The 19,050-nt window shown below is 53.7% G+C and overlaps 1 protein-coding gene across 1 annotated transcript in view; it reads right to left on the minus strand.

Moving 5' to 3' along the window:
* Window positions 1-19,050, minus strand: part of CMIP (c-Maf inducing protein) — a 224,038-nt gene that overhangs the window by 85,129 nt on the left and 119,859 nt on the right. The window contains exon 2 of the mRNA XM_032853888.1: window positions 297-422. Coding sequence (XP_032709779.1) covers window positions 297-422 — 126 coding nt within the window. The remainder of the gene's footprint in view (window positions 1-296; window positions 423-19,050) is intronic.

Here is a 19,050-nt window from a genome sequence, read left to right on the forward strand (position 1 = left end):
ATCTGCAGAATGGAGATCAGAAGACCTATTTCTCAGGTTTGTTAAGAGAAAAAAAGCGTAAGACAGAAAGCTGCGGGGCCGCAGCAGGCCGGCAGTGGGAGCTCAGTCTGGGCACGTTCCCTCTTCCTTTGCCCCAGAGGGACTCCGTTTCTACCTTTATTACAGCAGAGGAAAAAGCACCCTAGGCTAAACAACCTTGCCTCCTGGTGGCTGGCAGTCTTCCTCTGAGGGAAAGAGGAGGGAGAGGGCACGGGGGCAGGGTAGGGAAACTGCTTGTTCATGTCTGTTTCTCCTACCTGCAGTAAGACCGTTCCCCCAGGAACCGTGAGCTGTAAACAGTACTTTGGGGCGTTCTCCCAGGACAGCAGCTGAACGTCCTCAATAGCGCTGTAGGAGACTGAGTTTTCCATGTACCCAGTTGGCTGCAGCAAAAAAAAAAAAAAAAGAGAGAGAGAGAGAGAGAGAGAGGGAGAGAAGAAAAAGAAAAGACACACATTGGTTACAAGACAGGCACAATATCCATGCCTCAGAAGAAGGTTCCAGAAAACATCCCCACCCCGGCAATAAGCAGACTGGTACAGACGCTGGGCAACTCTGGGAACCAAAGGAATTCCGTCTTTCCTGGCTGGCAGCATCCTGGCTGCAGGAAACGGGTCATGGTGGCAACGCGCCCGTGTTTGGGGGTGCAGAGTCGGGACTGGACTGGGGGCATGTGGAGGGCAAAGCCTGTGCATTGTCCCTCTGGGCATCTGTGGGTTTAGCACAGGGCAGGCTCTGGATCTCTTCAGCCCTGACTGTGGCCAAGCCACCACCTTCTCCTGCCCAGAAAGCCCAGAAAGCAGTCACAGACCCCACCGGCTTCCCGGTCTTATCTCCCTCCACAGACAAGCGCTCGCCACTCAGCACCCAGTCCCCATGGTCCACGTCAGCACACCCGATCCCCTTATTCCCTGCTCAGTGTCCTTCCACGGCTCCTGGTGGCCCAAGCATGAAACCCACACACCCGTCCACCCTCTCCAGGCCCAGTGGATCTGGTCCTGCTCCTTCCTTGAGCCTCATCTGCTTTCTTCTCTTCGTACACCTCCCCAGTGGCCTACCTGCCAAAGGCGTCGCAACTCAACCTGCCCCTTGTCCCAGAAAGGTTGTGGCTCCATCCCTGGCCTTTCCTCTTCTACCATCTAGGCCTCAGCTACACAGGGACTTCAGGGGGCCCTCCAGACCCTATAACCCAACAGGTCACATCCCTCCCTGGACCCTCGCTGCCCCCCACACCCTATTTAATTACTGGGGACTGATACTGTGTGTCACCTGCTGACATCTGCCTCCCGGCCAGGCTGCAGCTCGGGGAGGTCAGGCCCATGTCTGTCCTGATCCCTGTCCTCTCTCCCCAGTGCTCGGCACATAGCAAGAGCTCAACAGTTTGTGTGCAAAGAACAGTAACAGCTATCACTGATCAATGCTGGGGTAAGGGTGGGGAGAGAGAAATTCACAGCCACTCACTGCCGAGTGAGCTCCCCTGTCCTGGAGAGAAGGCACCAGAAACCAGGGAGATGCACTGGCCACAAGGTCACGGCGGGGTCCTTGTCACTCTGACCCCAGGAAGCCACGCTCAAGCAGCATCAGAGACGAGTATAACACAGCCGAAACGGCAGAGTGTAACAGCTAACATCTCCTAAGCTCGGACAGGCACCCAGCATTCCCCAGGCAGGTGGCAAGCGCTCTCTCCTTCCATGCTCACAGCAGTCCCACGGGGCAGGGGCCAGGACCATCCCATTGCACGGACGGGGAAGTTGAGATGTCCTGTGACTTGCTGTCCAGGGCAGAACTGAACCCGTGACTCGGAAATTAGCACCCTAACCCCTCCGCTGAGCTGCAAGCAAGAGGAGATGAGATTTGAAATCCATGGCCTGGCAAGTTCCATTTTACTGTCAGGATTTAGGACCTCCATGAGGGTTTCAATGCCCATTTCTGTCTGCCAAAGTAGAGATACAGTGTGGGGGGGCGGTGGAGAGGGGTGAGGGCGTGAGGGGTTCTCAGATTTTCCTGATACGGTCAGCCGCCAGGCTCAGGAAATAAGAGATTGATCAATCAATTTGCTCATTCACTCATTCATTCATCTGATGTACTTATTAGGCACTAATTACATTACAGGCCCATATGCCAGGTGCTGGGGATACAGCAGTAGATCAGACAGGAGCCCAGCGGTGCAAAGAGACAACAAACAAAAGAGGCAAACAGCAAGTGCTGTACCAAGATTCCAGATAGGGTGCCCAGGGGCTAGGAGTTGCAGCGCCCTGGACAGGAGGAGGGAACGTACATCCTGGAGCCTGTGGCCTGTGCCAAGGCCCAGGGGTGGGCACTGGCTGAGCATGTTCCGGGAGGAGCCGAAGGCCAGGGGGAGGAAGGCTCAGGGAAGAAAGGTCTTGGAGAGAGGGATAGCCACTCCCAGAGGGACCTGTGGGCCCTGCCAGGGGTCCTCGTGGAGGGCTGCAGGGGGAACAGACTCAGGAGGAGGGGGCAGAAGCAGGAACAGCCTGGAAGCTCCTGTAGGGGTCCAGGTGGCGCAACAAGCCTGCCGGGGCCCAGGGGCCAGTGGACGGTGCGACAGCGGCCCGCCCCTCGGCGCCAGTCCCCCAGCCGCTGTGTCTGACAGAGATGGTCACACGGGTACTTCCCAGAGGCCGATGTGGGGACCCCCCGCACCCCTCACCCTATGCCAGCAGCCCGGGCACTATCATGTTCTCCACGTTCTGCCGTTAGGGTGACTCAGCTCTCACAGCACATCTTGTCCCAAGAATATCGGCAAAACCAGGGGTCTGGAGGATGGGTTATACATTTATTTTCTGAACCCACGTTCAAATATTTATTGTTTGCTGCGGACTGTTTGTCTCCCCTGCTAGTGTTCCAGCACCAGGGGAGCAAGAGTTTCCACCTGGTCTGTTTCAAGGGCCCAAACAGACCATGGCATTTGGAAGCTGATCGTTATTTTCTCCATAAATGAAGGAATATCTTCCCAGATGAAAAACTCTTCATCCGTGTACTACTTACAATCACTACACACAACATCCTTGGGAAGATGGTTTTTGGGAGTCTTAAAAATTAAAAATTTAATTTAAAAAAAATTAAAAATTAATCAATTAAAAATTAATAAATTTTTAAAAAATGTCCTCTAAGAAGCAATGGCACCGTGCACCTGCTGCGCTGAAGGCCCTTCTGTATGGCTCACACCCGCCTCTCTCCCTCTCCAAAGTCCAGTCCGTCTCCAAATTGCAGTCCACTGACCCCTCGATACAGCCAGAGGCCAGGAGACACGGGCTACAGCGTGGTCACCAGCACATGTGGGAACGGCCGGCTCAAGCCACACCATAGAAAGAAAGAAAGGCCCGTCTGGAAAATCATTAGGACTTCGTTATTCAGACCAAGCAAATGGCCGGCCTCGCTCCTCTAGAAACACACCTTGAAGTCTCGAGGCTTCTGCTTCCCCGTGTCCTCCTCAGGGCCCGGGAGATGGGACGAGGCTCTGCGCGGCCCCGTGCTCGCCCCCAGCCCCTGGCAGTGCGCTCCGGGAGATGACCGCTCCGGACTCCCGGGAGGCGGGGCTTGCTAACCGCCTGCGTCTGCCTTTCTCACGACCCTGCTTCAGCTGCCTCAATGTGGCCTTGATTAGAAGTTGCAACATAGGCTTTTTGGGGAAAGGTTGGGTATAAATAAATACATACTGGTTTTTAATAGCAGATGTACTGCTTTCCCACTGTTGGAAGCAATACTGGCTAAAAGCAAAATCTGTAGAATCAACGGGACCTGTGTTTGAGCCTCTTACTGTGTGACATTATGCAAGTTACCGTACCTCTCTGAGCCCATTTTATCCAATGGTAAAATCAGAATTTAATAGACAGGATTATCAGGAGATCCAATTATTAAAGGAGTTCCAATCTGTCAAGGGCTTAGCGCAGCATCTGGAACTTCCAAAGAGCCAAATAAAAGGAACTACTGTGAGAAATGATAAACTTTATCTCTGGGTCCTCCTCCCCCAGACCCATAATTCCGATGTAACCGTGAGAAAACATCAGATAAACCCCAACTGAGGGATGTTTCTCAAAACACCTGACCAGGATGCATCAAAACCCAGGGAAGTCTGGGCAACTGTCCCCAGCTGGAGAAGCCTGCGTCCACAGAGACTGACCACTCCACGCACTGTGGGCTCCCCGATGCAGTTCTGGGACAGAAAAACAACACTGGGTAAAAATGAAGGAAAGTGACTAAAGCATGGGCTTTAGTAACAGCATATCAGTACTGGTTCGCTGGCTGTGACAAAGGTATCATGTTTCTGTGAGATGTCAACCACCAGGGTGGCGGGTTTGGGGTACAAGTAAACTCCTACTGCCTTTGTCACTTTCCCGTATATTCTCCCACAGTCCCAAGATAAAGGCTCAGTAAGAGAAACGAACCGCGGCCACACTGTTGAGCTCCCAGGGTCGTCTCTCCAGACAGAGCCCTGATGGGAGCCTGGGGGCCTTGCAAGGGACAGGGGCCGACCGGGACCGAGAGCCCCTGAACGCTGTTCTTCGGATTCAGGTGTGAGCCAGCACTGGCCACGGACCTGCTCCATCCTGGGTACTTTTGCACGGCTGGGGTGATTTCACAGATAACTGGTAATTCCCCGGTAATCTGAACACGATGATCAGAGCGACGGTGGAGGAGATTCCTACGTGGGGTAAAGGCTGAGTCAGATGAAAAGGAAAATGAAATTCTCCTCCTGGGGGAAGCTAGGAAATCCAGCTCTGCGAGGTACATGTAGGAGAACAATAAGCAGACCAAGTTCTCTCTCCGTGTAGAGGCAAGGCGAGGTGCACGGCAGGATTCCCGTCTGCGTGACATTCTGGAATGAGCCAAGCCCTGGGGCTTGAAATCAGACCAGCGGCCACCAGCGGCCGGGGCGGAGGTGGGGACCCGTTACCAAGGGCATGGGGGAGCTTTCTGGGGTGATGGAAGTGTTCTCGATCTCCATCACGGGTGGCAGTCACCTGACTGTATACCTTTGTCAAAACTCGAATCTATATGCTAAAAGGGTGAATCTTCCTGAATATAAATTATAAATTCAAACCCAAGAAAGACGATGTGTGAATATTACAGATAAGCTGGAAGATGATGAGTGGAAGGCAATCTTCCAGATAAAATCATGTCAAGACCACTCATTACTGCTTTGGTATATCACCTTCCTGAGGATTTTTAATACACAATTTTTTTTTTTTAACAGAGCCCGAGTCACAGGATACATATGATTTTGTAAATTCTTTTTTTTTCCTTCCTTCCTTCCTCTCTCCCTCCTTCCCTCCTTTTTTTTTTTTTTTTTTTAACATAATGTTACATCACACGCGCCTCCTATATTCTGGACAATAATTTCCAGAACTATCATTTAGTGGCTACAAAACATTTTGGCTGCTCTTTATTTTATCACGGCTCCCCCTGACCATGGACAGTGTGGTTGTTTCATTTTACGCTACTATAAACAACTCTACAATGAACATCCTTGTGAAACATGTTTTTCTACCCTATATTTAGGATTATTTCCTTAGGCCAGATTCCCAGAAATGGAATTACTGGGACAAAGGGCAAGAGCATATTTTACGTCATTGCCAAATTGCTCTCATTAAAGAGACATTAAGAGACCTGGGGAGCCCTGGCTAAGGCTGGGGCGGGGGCTGCGCGCTGGGCCCCGACTCTGGCCGGGTCCCACCAGAAGCCGTGCTCTGGCCCGGGTGACTTTGGAGGGACCACCCGGCTGCCAACTGCCCACAAGGTGACTGCAAGCCTGGGTCTGGGCTTCTGGGAGGCTGCTTTCCCGTGATGGGGGGTGAGGAACAGGTTGGGACGCCTTTGTACTTTTGCTCTAAGGACTGATGAGGGGCTACCTCGGGGGGAGGAACTGGGGCTCTGCCAGACCGGGAAGGGAACACTCTGCTTCTGCTTCTGAGATGAGCTTCTTCTCAGGTGCCCCCCTCCACACACACACCAATGCCTGCATCTAGGCTCAAGACAGCAGAGGCTGGAAGGGTTTCATCAGGCCCCCAGGGATCCCCGAAGGCCTCCAGCCTGCCATTCCAAACGGGGAACCTTCTCGGACTTCCCCGTCAGAACCGCAGGGTAAAGGGTGACCGAAAGCACCTGAAGCAGCATCCCCCCCGCCCAGTCTAAAAGGCCCCAGGCTTCCCTTTCCCTGCTTTCCGGGGAGCCAGCTCCCTCCACCCAAACCTGTCTGCTGGTTTCCATGGGGATTTCTCTAAAAGCCGATGTAAATCATGATGTCTGCGACTCCCAAAATGAGGTTCCAGGCTGACTCAAGGTACAGACTAGGAAGGTGCCCCGTGCCACTCCTGGGAAGGGGAGCAGGGAAGAGGCTCCCAGACCCCAAGAGGAGAAGCAGGTCTGGAAACACGCTCCACGCGCTCACTCCCGAGGCCAGCGGATGTAGGAGGCCGGGGAACCTTGCCCGCCTGGGGACCTGGGCAGAGACCAGCAGGCTGTTTGGCACGGGGTGGGGGTAGGTGTCCCCCCGGGACCCGGCTGGGTGAGCCACGCTGCAGACCGGTCCCTTCTCTGCCCGCGGGGAGGCTGCCTGAATCAGCATGTCGGGGCTCTGCACACCCCGACTTCACAGGGCACCATCCAGCTGGAAGAGGAAGGCTTGGCTCCTGCCACTCAGCCCCTCAACGCACAGCCTCAAAAGAGACAGCAGGTCGGAGGACGGGGGCGTCCCTTCCAGCCCTTCTGGACAGTCAACAGCAACAATGACAACGTCACAATGATGGCGCCACGGGGCCACAGAAGGGCTCCACCTGGAGGAGGGGGTTTCAGCTCCCCCTCCCCTGCAGCTCGTTAGAAAACGGAGCAGAGATGCATGTGATGTCCAAGGAAACACCGACCATTTTCAGACGTACACCTCCGTGGCATTTCGGGCACTCGCCATGTCGCGCAACTGCCCCTCAGTTCAGCTCTAAGACGCGTCCAGCGCTCCACAAGGCGACTGCATCCCTGCGAAGCGGTCGCTCCCCAGGACCTCTCCCCCACAGGGCTGCTGACCCGGATACGCCTGTGTAGACATTTCACCTCGACAGAATCGTACGGCACGGGTCCTTCTCTCTGGGCCTTTTCATGTCACGTTTCGGGGATTCACCCGCGCGGAACCAGGCATTGGCACTTCGCCCCTCTTTACGGCGGAGTTAACACTTCACCGAGCAGACGGCCGCAGCCGGTTTACTCACTCATCAGCGGAAGGACATCGGGGGGTTTCCACCTTTGGGGTATGGGGAAGAGTCTGACACGGTTTTCAGGGAAAGGAAGGAAACAGGCTCTGCTCACACAGCCTCGTGGAGCGCCCCGCCCCCCCACAGAAAGACAAGCGCCCCGGCCGGCGTTCCTGGCGCGGTGCCCGTGTGGCCAGGCCAGCGCTGAGGACTGGACAGGTACGATCTCCTCTCACCACACGGCACACACCGGCGGGGGCCTGGCTTCACCCCTGCTGATCCACACGCTACAGGCAAAACTGAGGCGCAGACCCCTGCCTTCAAGAGACAGACCCAGGATCCCATCTCCCACCAGCCAGGAGGGTGACACTGGCCCCGTGCCCTGCCAACTCCTCCAGCCGGATGCAGACCTGGCTTGCGTACCTGCGGGCACACACAGCACACGCACACGCACACGCACACGCACACTATGCACAGAGGGGCCAGAAGCTAGCCTGGCCGGGGTCCCCAGATCTGCCTGCCTCCTGTGACCCAGCCCCACGAGTCCGCAGGCCACCTACAGCTCCATTCGGCCTCAGGGGCAGAAACCCACACGGGCTCACTCGGGAAAGGCCTGTCAAAATATTTTGATGTTCTCTTTAATCCCACAAAGGGAAAGCTGTGCCGCAGAAGCAAAGTGGCGGTAACAATTTGCTGCTACATGGGTCAGTCTGGGCCCCGGTCCCGGAGCAAATCTCCCCAAACGCCTTTCACACCCCCCTCCCTTTCTTTCCATAAACCAGACACCCAACACAATTTCAGCCCTTCTGGCTGCCCCAGGGCCACTGTTGCTGCCGCCACCCGCTGGTGAGTACGCAGCAGCCCCGCAACGCTCTGGGGCACACACGCTCCCCGACTGGCCTCTGACTTGGAGATGCTGTGTCTGTCCGGACGGCTTCTCCAACACTTCCCCTGAGGCCAAAAGGCTGCTTCTTCTCGCAGCCAGTGGACCATCCCCACACCCGACCTCACAAGGTCGCTGTGTTCTGCTGTAGCCCATGGAGCCAGAGCACCCAACTTGTTAGAGCTACACGTAACATAAAAGTAACTTGGTTTTGAGCGAGAAAGTCTCTCGTGAGGAAAAATACACCCATCTTGTGTTTTGTGGTGTTTGGTTTACTCTTCTTTTCTTGGTTGTAAGGAGCTTAATAATCCAGCCCTGGCTCCCACTGAGGCCCCAAGGAGCTGACAGCAGGCGTGGGTGCCAGGAATCCCTCCCTCTGCTCTCGTGTCAGGAACTCTCAGGCTGGGAGCAACCTCGCTGGCTCCCCATGCCCACCTCCCACCTCTGCATACCTTTCCCCCCTCCCGTGCCCCCCCCCCCCCGGAGGCAGGTATGACCATCACCCCCCGAGGTAGACCAGATGGAGGTTCCAAGCTTTGCCCAACTGCACACAGATACTCGGGACAGAGCTGGGAGGAGAACCAAGACCCTCAGGGCACATGTCCCAGCCTCTGTCTCTAACAGGTAGTGGGTTCAAATCAGGGGGATGACCACAGGGAGACACTACCACGCCGTCCTCCAGTAGAACAGCTCAGGTGGGAAACACAGTGACAAGTGTCCACTTTGGAGACCTGTGCGCTCGTATCTGTGAAAGCCGGACACGTGTACCCCCTGCGACCGGCTGTCCCAGTGCTACGAAGAAATGCTGACATATGTTCTCACGAAGACCTGTGCACACATGTTGCCTAAACACTCGGCAGCCCTAGATCGGAACACACCTGAAAGCACCCAGACGTCCATTAACGGAAGAACGGATGAAGAAAGCGTTGTGTGCTCACGCCGGAGACCAGTACACAGTGAGAAAGAGTGATCCGCGACGACACAGAGCAGGCAAATGGATTACGTGAACCTAACGTTGAGGGAGAAAAACTAGACACAGAAGCATAGACACACGCTTCCATTTACATCGAGTCCAAAAGGAGGTAAACCCCCTCCGTGCTGTGAGAGGTCAGTTTCCTGGCCACTGGGGTGACCAGCTGTCTGGTTTGCCCGAGCCCCGGGGGGGTTTCTTACGACTCCGATGTTCAGCACGAGAACCAGGAATGTTCTGGGAACGCCAGGGTGAGCTGGTACATTACCGGTTACCCCCGAAGGGGGACAGTACTGTACTAGAAAGGCGCCAGAGGCAGCTTCTGGCCGTTCGGGACCGTCGCAGGTCTAGATTCAGATGGGTGGTACCACACTGTTGACGTGCATCAGGCAGGACACAGCACGTACACTTCTCAGCATGTGTGCCATGCTTCGATAGGAGATTGTTTGGAAAATCACAAGTTTGAGAGTCGAATCCACTTGTGGGCTGTGTGGCCTCAGGCGAGTCACTCGGCCTCTCTGAGCCTCCATTCTCTCCCTTGCGAAAGTGAGGCGGTATTCAGACCCATGAGGATGGCTGTTTTTAAAAATTCAGACCCATGAGGATGGCTATATTTTAAAAATCACAAGTGTTGGAGAAGATAAGGGAAAACCGGAACCCTCATCCACGCTGGCAGGAACGTGAAGTGGTGCAGCCACTTGGGAAAAAGTTAACCAGAGTTTCCACACGAGCCTGTGGGGAGTTCTACGGCATGTGATTTACACTGCAATAAAGAAGGTAACCGTATACCTGCGTTGAGGGTGCTGTGCGGAGTAATGAAATGCGCTTCCTGTGCTCAGCACCTGTGAGAACTTGCTAGTGTGACTCCGAGGGGGATACACAGGGCGGCTCCAGAAGGCAGCTGGGAGGGGGCTGCAGGCAGGGGCACGACGAAGTGAGGGCTCATCCGTTTGAGCTCACTGAGTTAGACTCCCAGCACGGGGCCAGGTGCTAATCAGGAGCTCATTATACCAAGATGATTATTTTCAAGCCTCAACAAGAAGGAAGGAGGTTGAAAGGTTGTGCCAACCTTTCCAGATTTCCTCCCTCACCCCCAGATGACCCCAAAAAGATAGCACAGAGAGGAGTGCTCTGGCTTGGAGTCGGCCCTGAGCGCAGGGGTGATCAGGCAGCTCTGGAAGACCGATGTCAAGCGGGAGCCCATCTGTCCGACACTGCCTCCCCCAGACTCACTCACCCACATCCTCTTGCCCCATCTCAACCAAGCCCTCCATGCCCAGCCCACCTTGGGGGCCCGGGAGGGGCCACCAGGCACCAGAGCCGAGGGCCCCTTTTCCAGCGGCCCAGACCTTGGCAGAGGAGTGCCTGGAGGCTGGGCCATGAGGGCAGGGCCAGCCAGGGCAGGCCAAGGCTGATCTCCATGGACTACACTCCGTGGAGACGGTCAGGAGGCATGTTCTGGCTCATTAATCATGAGTCCGGCCATGGCAGCCGCCCCCTTTTATGGGCAAATGGCTCAGGAGGCTTAGTGACAGAGGAAGAACTGACATTTCCATGTTCGGACTCTCCAACCTCAGTCACCACTGTGGCACGGAAATCTGCGTCCCCGGGGCGTGGTGCTCCATACCCGTGCCCCTGGGTACCTGTGCCACGCGAGGGGCTCATCGCCGTTCTTGAGGGCTGTGACACGAGCCAGCCCAGTCCCGCCCACAAGTTGGGAAATATTTTTAGGGAGCAAGAGTCCCGTAAATCCTGAAGGCCAGGCCCTGGGGCAGTCACAGGCAGCGTCTGGCCTACTTGTCACAAGGCCCCGTGGAGACGGGCACCACTGGGACCCACATCTCGTGGAGGAAGAAGGGGAGGCTGGGAGCGGCTAAATGGTGACCCACGTCACAGATGGCCAGCAGAAAGGCCACAGTGTGGACTTAGAGGTCAGATCCGTATTCTCTGTACCATGTGGCCTGCCTGCCCCGTGGAATGCTGGCCTGGGAGCCCCAAGATGGCCAGGGTGTGCCACAGTGGGCCTCAGTGATGGGAGGCAGAGGTGTAGGCAGGTACCAACAACACCACAGGATAAGCACTGTAATTGAGAGGTAGAAGGTACAAAGGACAGGGGGTGGGGCGGAACCATTGTGGGAAGGCTTCCCACAGTGACCTTTGAGCTGGGTCTTCAGGTGGGGAGGGCAGTGCCCTGCACTCCCAGCAGAGGGAATGGCGAGTACCGGGAGCCCCCAGTGTGGGACCCCAGGCTGGGGACAGGAAGCTGTAGGATAGGTCGGGAGGTTCAAGGATTCCTGAAGGGGCCTGAGATGCGACCGAGCCCAAGGCACAGCCCTTCACTGCCCAACCTTCTCAAACTCTTGGATTTCCTCTCTCCTCTTTTTGTTTAAATGAAGGTGGACACAGAAACGGTCAAGTGCATTACATGTGCAAGTGCACGGGTCGTGCGTACTCAGCAGGACGTATTCTGGGGCAGGGTCCCCAGTGCCTTTCCCGTCCGCAGTCCCTGGAGGTGTGTGTCACTGTCGTCGGTTCTTGAACTTGTTACAAATGGAGTCACACAGCAGACAGGCTTTTGTGTCTGGCTCCTTTGTTTCAGCGTAGGCTGTGAATGCGCACATTTGGGGCTGCTGCTGCTTCTTAATTGCAAAGCAGCGTTCCTTCCCATGGACCACGGATGTCGAGGGCTCCTCGGTTGTTTCCAGTTTGGGCCACTGTGTACAAAGCTGCTGTGAGCGTTTTTGTACATATTTGGGGTGGGCAGAGCAGAGACAAAAGCATTTGGGGAAATGCCCAGGAGTGGGTTTCCTGGGTATCCACACGGTAAAATGCTTCTATTTCAGCCCAAGAGATGCACGTTTGCAGGGAATCAAGGCAAGTTTTATGTGACAAGTCCCTCTGCAGAGCCTCCGTCACAGGTATTTACTTATGCCTTAGAAAAGACAGAGGTTCCTGAGTTGGGAGGACAGACCAGGCAAAAGACAAAGCTCAATTTTCTCAAAAGGTGGAGCACATCTACCACAGAGGGGACTTCTGAGCCCTGCGACAGAGACAGCACCCTCCTCAAAACTAGACTCGGAGCCCACAGAGGAAGTGGGAGCAAAACAGAAACTTCGCAGCTACCATGGCAGAAAGGCCAGCTCTGCTCCCCTGCCCGTCCAGTCTGCTGCCCTGCCCGTCCGATCTGCTCCCCGTGCTCGGCACGGCTCCCCTGCCCGTCTGGTGTGCTCCCCGTGTTCGGCACGGATGCTTTTGCAAGAGGAAAGAGCACATTTGCTCAAGATCAGAGCTCTAGAGCTCTGAGGGGGAAGGCTGGGAACAGCAACTGTAGTCTTCTTTGTTAATACTGGTAGTAATTTAACTCAGTTCGCACGCCAGTGTCATGCAGGCCTCACTGGACCTGTCTGGTGTTCCAGATGTAAGGAGACCAGCAGGGATCAGACAGTGAATTGTTAGGTCTTTAAGAACATATTCTAGTTGATGGTATAATTCAGCTGCAGCAGAGCTGTGGCCTGGAACAGCCTGAAAACAGGGGCACCTGCCTCTGTGTCCTCATAGGCTGGGCACGCTGTGGCCCCAGGACCTTCCCATGCACTAAGGGATCCTGTTTTTTCCACATGCCATGTTAGTCCACGTCCAGAGGAAGTGTCCTGATCAAGGATCATCCGTGGGCCTCGTCTTTGGGTCAACTACTAGCAGACGTTTTCCCACTGACTCCTCAGAACGACCCGTGAGCTCGGTGCCAGGGGCATCCCATTTCATAGCTGAGACAAACGAGGCCCTAGAGAAGAGGAATTACTTGCTCTAGAGTCATGCACCCAGTTATGAACAAAGCCAGGACTAGAACTCTAGCCCCTTGATCTAATCCAAAGGTCGGCACACACACTTTCTGTCAAGGGCCACACAGTCAATTCTGTAGGCTTTGTGAGTCACATGGTCTCTGACACAAGAATTCAACAGTGTCGCTGTGATGTGGAAGCAGTCACAGTACATGAATTGTGGCTACGTTCCAATAAAACTTTATTGAGGGCACCTGGGTGGCTCAGTCGGTTAAGCGTCTGCCTTTGGCTCAGGTTGTGATCCTGGGGTCCTGGGATTGAGACCCATGTCGGGTTCCCTGCTGAGAGGGGAGCCTACACCTCTCTCTCCCTCTGCAGCTGCTCCTGCTTATACTCTCTCTCTCTCCCCCTCTCTCAAATAAATAATAAAATTCTTAAAACACACACACACACACAAACCCTTATTGACAAAAACAGGCTAGGGCCAGGTATGGCCTGGGGCCACAGGTTGCCAACTGCTGCTTGAAACCATTCCAGGGTATAAATATATACAAGATGGATGGTTGGGTGGATGGATGGGTTAAAATGAGTGGAATGTTTTCCTCTTTTTCTTTCTAAGGTGACTTTAGTGGATGGGGAAGTGAGTGGATGAATTTGCTATTTCTTATATCCACTAGGGCTGGGTCCTACCAAGATGTTCTCTAGCAATGTCCTCTCTAACGACTGGCCTGAGACCTACCCCTGAATTCTGTGGGTGTGCCCATCAGCCAAGTTCTTCAGAAGTTTCCCAGAGGACACATCTGGGGAGAAACCCCTTGGGCCTTTCCCAAAATGAAAGCAAATGACCCAGAAGCCAGGAGATGTGGGGTTCTCTCCAAGAACCACCCACATCCACTGAGGACATCAGGCCGCTGGAGATGACCCCCAAGCGAACTGTCGGGACCCTACGTGGGGCAACCCACATACCATTCTTGTTCCCAAAACAATGAAAATGAGTCAGCATGATTGAAACTTGCTTCCAAGAACCTCTGACAGTGTGAAGAAAGCTGGGGACATATCAACACAGTCTTCTAGAAAACACCAGCAGAAGGAAGGGAGAGAGAAAGGAATGGGGGAGAGAGGAAAAGATTGAGAATGATGTTTTGGTCCCACACGCAAGGAGACAGACCAGGGAGGCGTGGTAACCCTTGAGGGTCCCCCAGCTGAGAGGGGCAGAGCTGAGATGGGATGCCTGGGCTGGCCGAGACGGGGTCTGCTTGCCCTGAGTCCCTCGGGCATCCTTCCGGAGGCTCCTGAGCTAGACCCCAGGGGTGCTGGGCATTGTCAGTGGGCAGCAGACCCAAGTTTCGGAATTGCTCACCACACTCTGTGCTCCAAGGACACAGAGCGCCCGACCCTGAGGCACGCACCTCACCGTTCAGCGACTCATGCCGTTCCAACAGGATTCAACATTCTTTCTCTGAGATCACAAAAGCCCCTGGGCAGATGCTGACCAACTACTGGCCAGGCCTGTGCCATCACGGATGGAAACCATCCACCTTTCATGACAACCTGAGGGAAGGAGGAAGCTACTCTCAGGAGCCTGAACACGCACAGGACCTTGTAAGCACCAGTGAGCCTGCACGGGAACATGCTACGGTGTACAGCGTTGTTCTTCCCATTTTGCAGATGAATCAACGAGGGACCGAGCAGAAAAGTCACAAAGGGGCAGTGGAGCCAAGACTTAAATCCTGTCTTGCCCAACTCTCCTAATTACTGTGGAGCCCTGTAACGATGGTGACAACAGGGCTGGCTTCGGTGGATAGCACAGAGCAGCCCCTGGGCTGCAGAAGGGAGAGGAAGACAGGGAGAAAGGGGACAGAAGAGGCCCTCGAGGACACAACGCCTCTTGCACCATTAGGCTTTCCTGTTCTGGAAACCAGCCTAGGGCTCTGGACAGACGAGCCCAGAGCCCACCTGAAGTCTGTGTCCATCAGCACAACCAACAAGGGGACTGGGGGGGAAATGCTAATTACAAACCAAAATGGCACACAGTGAAAATGGACAGCTGGCTGCTGGCCTCACACACTCCAAGAGCACAGTGGCCGTGGAAGACACTCGCCCGGGCAACAAGTGCCACGTGGGCACAGGCCGGCCTGAGGCCAGTGCAGTTCCCACCACGCTGAGACCATGTGGATTCGTTATTTCCAGAACGTGTTGCCGCACACGAATGACACCCACATACGCGTGGTCACGTTTGATCAGAGCTTAAAGGCTGGTCTTTCATATGCCACTTGGGAGGGTGTGACGTCATTTCAAGGCTCTGGGGGCCCACACAGCAGTCACAGCAAGCAGCTGTTTCAAACTGTGACATCTCTTCTATTCCACAGGACACCTGATTTGGGTAGTGATCAGTTGCTGGTTTAAGGACTCGGGAAGGGAACAGGTCATTTCTTGCAAAGGAAGACAGACAGACTGGCATTCCAGCCGGCATCCTACCATCCAAGGACGTCTTGCTTCTCTCACCTCTGGAATGCCAGTACCCAGCTGCCACTCTCACCACTAACTTCATTCAGCTCAACAGGCAAATACTGAACACCTACTGTGTACCAGCACCATCACAATAATTAGGAATCACCCCAATGATGATCCCGCATCACTTACAACAACCCTTTATTCAAGGCAGACATCTAGACCAACTCGTTACTTTGAGCACAAATTAAAACCACCATGTGATCGCCACACACCTCACAGAATGGCTTTTTTAAAAAGATACTTTCAGCCCCTCACACATAGCAGGATGGCCACTACCGAAACCGACACCAAAACGCAGAATGTAACCTGTGCTGGTGGAGGAGATGGAAAGATCGGAACCTTGTGCACTGCTGGTGGGAGTCGACAACGTTGCAGCCATTGTAGAAAACAGGATGGAGATGCCTCAAATAACTAAACACAGATTTACTACACGACCCAGCGATTTACTTCTCAGTATGTACCTGAAAGTAATAAAAGGAGGGACTTGAATGGAGATTTGTACACCCATGTCCGCGCAGGATGGTTCACAGCTGCCAGAAGGTAGAAGCAACAGCAAGTGCCCATCAGTGGGTGAGCAAACAACAAAATGTGGCATATACATACGGCGGAATATTATTCAGCCATAAAAAGGAAACTCCGACCCATGCTACAACCCGCATGAACCTGGAGGGCGGTATGCTCCGTGAAAGCCTGCCACAAACATGCAAATATTCGGATTATACTGATGTGAGGGACCTAGAGAGACAGAAAGGAGAGTGATGGCCACCAGAGTCTGGAAGAGGGGGGATGGGCAATTCGTGTTTTATGGGCACAGAGGTTCAGTTTTGTAAGAGGAAAACAGCTCAAGGGATGAACGGTGGTGACAGCTGCACATAGTGCCAACGTGCTTAGTGACACAGAACTGTATGTTTTTCAAAATGGGTCCACTTCCTGTATATTTCACCATATTTTAAAAACTGGGGGGAAAGTATAGTGTCCGGCAATGGTCAGGATGTGGAGGAGCCCGGATGCTCTCGGGCAGCGAGCGAGCATCTGCTAAAGCTAACTCTATCCCCCACCCCGCTGTGCCCAGGAGCTCCACTCTGAGAGCCCCCACAGGAACGTGTACACTGATCACACGTCCCTAAGACTCACAGCAGCACGTCCCTAATGACCCTGGTAATAAACAAGCATAAAGAAATCATGGCGCATACACCCAACGGAGAACCATCGGGCGGGGGAGTAGCAAACTACACATCTACTCAGCCGCAGGGTGAGTCCCACCCAACAAGAGAACATTCCACACAGGCTGTTCTATGTGAGGGACAGACGCTGGCAAAGGTCAGGGTCGTGGTCACCTTTTGGGGAGTGGTGGCAGGATGGGGGACCACGGAGGGTCTGGGGGGGGTCCCACTCTGTCTTAATCTGGGTAGAGGCCACAAGGACGTGTTCCCTTTGTGCAAATTCAAATGTGTACACTTAGTATCTGTGTGCTTTTCTGTAGGTGTTTTATACAATTCAATGAAAAAATTTCCTTTGAAAAGACGACATTCCTTTGGATCAATGGTTGCTGATCTATGGACAAAGACCATGGGGGTTGGGGGCTTGAGAATTACTCTGTTTTTTTCTCATCATGCACATCTGCATCATTCAACAGAGAGAGCTCATGTGTACGAGGCCCATGACAGGCTATGGGGACGCTGTGGGGAGTGAGACCCATCCCCGTCCACGCATACCCTGTAGACAGAAAACACGCTACGTCTACATAAACAGACACAAGGTACCTCAAATGTAGGTATGAGCTGTTGTTACGAATATGAATTTGTTGAAAAGCCGTTCTGTGTTCAGAATATATGTAATTTTAGACATTTCTCAGATTGTAGTGGCAAAGAACGCAGGTGTGGGAGTCAGAAACTCTGACTTCACATGGTCTGCCTCTATGGGCTCTGGGCTCCGGGGCTAGAGAGCAAGTTAGTCTTCTGGAACCTGTTTCCTCATCTGTGATATGGGGCTGGTAACAGAGCCCAGAGGACTGGGTCATTACAAGGACTTGATGAGAGGACGCAGGTGATACACTTAGCAGGGTGTCTCGCACACAGTGACAATGTCCCTGCACGCAGCACTGAGGACCTACTGTGTGCTGTGAAAAAACGATGTCCTTGCTTTCATGGAATTTCCCTTGTAGGGGCGCGACAGACAGAATGGGAGATGAATGAGCAAAAAAACAAAAAAAAAAAGGGATAAGTTCAAGTAGACTAAATAAGCAGATAGCACAAAAGTGGTGGTTGGGTTTTGGCACGGCCAAATAATTTCATAGGAAAGTAGAGTATAATTAAACCGTCACACAGAGATAATACTAGAGACGTCTGGGGAAGCACCGCGTAGTACTCCCCAAGGTCGACCAGCCTCGGCCACAAATGAGACCACCCGAAGGGGACCTAACAGGGCCCAGCTAACAAGCCCCTTGTGGCAAGGGTCAGAACTGAAACATGAGAAGACACCGTCTCCCTTTGTGGACAACTGGGGTCGACAGGTCTCCCCAGAATCTCCTAGAGAGGTTTCATCAGAGTGGGGCAGCAGAGAAGAAAGGCAGGGAAGGGAAGAGATCTATCCCGCGAGAAGGATTTGTGTGGTTTTCCTGGTCAGAAAACAAAAACAGTGTAAACCGTGTTTCCCTTGTGCTGCCCGAACAGAATGCTCCAAGCAGCCAAACGATAATCGGGGCCCGTCCCTGGGGATCTGGAGGGGCTCGTTCCATGAGCTCCTAATTGCCTCATTTCACATGGTGTCTTGAGAAGCCGCAGCCTTCTTGGAGGCAGGCAGGGTATAATCTTAGACAAATAAACACAATAGTTCTTGGGGAAGCAAGGCTGGCAGCCAGCGCTGCTGTCTTTCAAAGAAGAAGTGGGAAATCCCTGATTGTTCTCGGCTCAGATCTTGCCTGGGGGGCTGCAGGCTTCCATCCAAGGGCTCCAGGATGTGTGACAAGGGAACGCTCACTCGGCTGGCTGCTTATGCCCAAACCCAGTGATCTTCCTCCGAGGAAGCTGGCGGCAGGGCCAGAACCACATCTGAGGTAGGATCTCTACAGAGTCCTTAAAGATCAGCTCCTGAAAACTTTGCTCTGCGCAAAAACTGCGTCTCGATGTTTGGAGCAGCGTTGTTCGTAATCGCCCAAACCTGGCAGCCAAGATGGCCTTCGGTCGGTGACTGGATAAAGAAACCGGCATAGCTACACGAGGGGATGTTATTCTGTGCTAAAAAGAAATGAAGCTACCAAAAGACACGGAGGAACCTTCAGTGCATCTTACTAAGTGAAAAAAGCCCATCGGAAAGGGCTGTATATTATAGGATTCTGGAATTCTATGACATTCTGGAAAAGGCAAAACTATGGAGACACCATGAGAGATCCGTGGTTGCCAGGGATTTGGGGGAGGGGGGTGAAAAGGCAGAGGACGGGGGTTTTTAGGGCAGTGAAACTACTCTCTACGATACTACACTGGTAGACACCTGTCACTGAGCATCTGTCCAAACTCATGGGCCCCGAGGTAAACTATGGGCTTTGGGTGACAACGGTAAGTCATCGTAGGTTCATTAACTGTAGCAAACGTAGTGCTCTGGTGGGGACGCTGATAGAGAGCACGCTAGGCAGTGTGGGGCGCAGGGGCTGTGTGGGAAACC

This window comes from Lontra canadensis, unplaced genomic scaffold, assembly GCF_010015895.1.
Source record: "Lontra canadensis isolate GAN:19392208 unplaced genomic scaffold, GSC_riverotter_1.0 scaffold8, whole genome shotgun sequence".
NCBI lineage: Eukaryota > Metazoa > Chordata > Mammalia > Carnivora > Mustelidae > Lontra > Lontra canadensis.